We start from the raw sequence: 1,579 nt of genomic DNA on the forward strand, positions 1-1,579 counted from the left end.
CTGGCTCCCTTTGTCCCTCGCCCGCCCCGCCATCTTGGGCACGGAAGCCCGGCGGGGAAGGCTGACCCGCAGCCTGCCCGCCGGGTATCCGCACTTCCTAGACATCAAGATCCGAGCGAACACTTCTATCCCCGAAGTACTCGAGAACAGGAGGCTCCGTGGGAAAGCAGACAACGCCACGTGAGCTCTCTGCCGCCACAAACACGCTCGGGGGCGGTTTAAACAGACCCGACTACCGCGAAGCAGAGACAGGACAATGACGAAGTGAACTCCCGAGTTCGAAAGTAATGGGGCTAATTAACACGCCAAGCAGTAACTGTAACCTCTATTATCCTCTCGAAACCTTAAGGACTCAAACACCAAGGCTTAAAACGGAAAAACTAAGGTTGCAGCTCTTCCAAGATACATGTGGGCGGCCCTGAAAAGGGCCTTTTGGATGAGAAGCACGGCGGGTGAGGTGGGTTTTAGCCCCCGAAGCCGTAGAGGGTGCGGCCCTGGCGCTTGAGCGCGTAGACCACGTCCATGGCCGTGACCGTCTTGCGCTTGGCGTGCTCCGTGTAGGTGACGGCGTCGCGGATCACGTTCTCCAGGAACACCTTGAGCACCCCGCGGGTCTCCTCGTAGATGAGGCCGGAGATGCGCTTGACGCCGCCGCGCCGGGCCAGCCGCCGGATGGCGGGCTTGGTGATGCCCTGGATGTTGTCGCGCAGCACCTTGCGGTGGCGCTTGGCGCCCCCCTTGCCCAGGCCCTTTCCGCCTTTACCACGACCAGACATGGTTACAGCGATGGGGAAATTTTCGGAGAATGCATAGCAGTACTTAGGGCAATCGCCTTATATGTGCGGATTGCGGACCTAATTGAAGACTGGGAGCGCGCGCGCGGGAACGGCCGTTGCCCGGCCCCGCCCCTCGCGGCGGGCTCGGTGACGTCACGGGGGCTGCGCCCGAGCGGACAGGCTCCTCCTCCCCCTCAGCCACCGGGCCCTCTGCAGGGACAGCTACAGCGCCCTGGGTCCCCGCCTGGGGATTTCGGACCCCTTGAACCGCGTCAGACTAAAGAACGGAGCGTTAGGCACTGACTGTCTTGCTGCATGGCGTGCCTTGTGCGATCGCGCAGGCGTCTGCGTGGGCCTGGGCGCCCCCGGCCTTCTCGCGCCCGGGGACCGGCCCTTCCCTCCGCAGGCCTCGGCGCCGGGCTCACGCGGCCAGGCGGCACCTCCATCACCCAGCCCGGAGAGTGTTCTTCCCGAAGGCGAACGCGCGCCTGGGCAGGGTCCCTGAGGCGGAATGTTCGCCCGCCGAGCGGAAGCGCGCCTTCCTCCCCTGTTGATTAAAGCTCGTCCTTCTCTCTTGTGTATCCCGCCGCCTCTCACTTCTGCGTCCGAAATCTTAACAGGGTGCTCATGTTGCCTTCTCTGCGCCCACTTTGTTCTCTCTTTGATCCTGGTAGCGATATTACTCCTAAGAGAACTGGCAGCTCGTGGGAGCCGAGGGGTTGAAGCAAACAGAAGACCGTGCACGAGTTCTTCCAATAGGAGGAACCGCCTCAGAACACAGTTAAGGGTATGACTAGGAAAAC

General features: G+C 62.1%; 1 protein-coding gene across 1 annotated transcript; it reads right to left on the minus strand.

Moving 5' to 3' along the window:
• Positions 1-316: 316 nt before the first annotated feature.
• Positions 317-1,350, minus strand: LOC308345091 (histone H4). Its single transcript, XM_080807056.1, has one exon. It carries the CDS (start codon positions 774-776, stop codon positions 465-467), a length of 312 nt encoding a protein of 103 aa, XP_080663182.1. The 5' UTR covers positions 777-1,350; the 3' UTR covers positions 317-464.
• Between the last annotated feature and the right edge of the window lie 229 nt (positions 1,351-1,579).

The sequence above is a fragment of the Martes martes genome (genome assembly GCF_963455335.1).
Source record: "Martes martes genome assembly, chromosome: 6".
Classification (NCBI taxonomy): Eukaryota; Metazoa; Chordata; class Mammalia; order Carnivora; family Mustelidae; genus Martes; species Martes martes.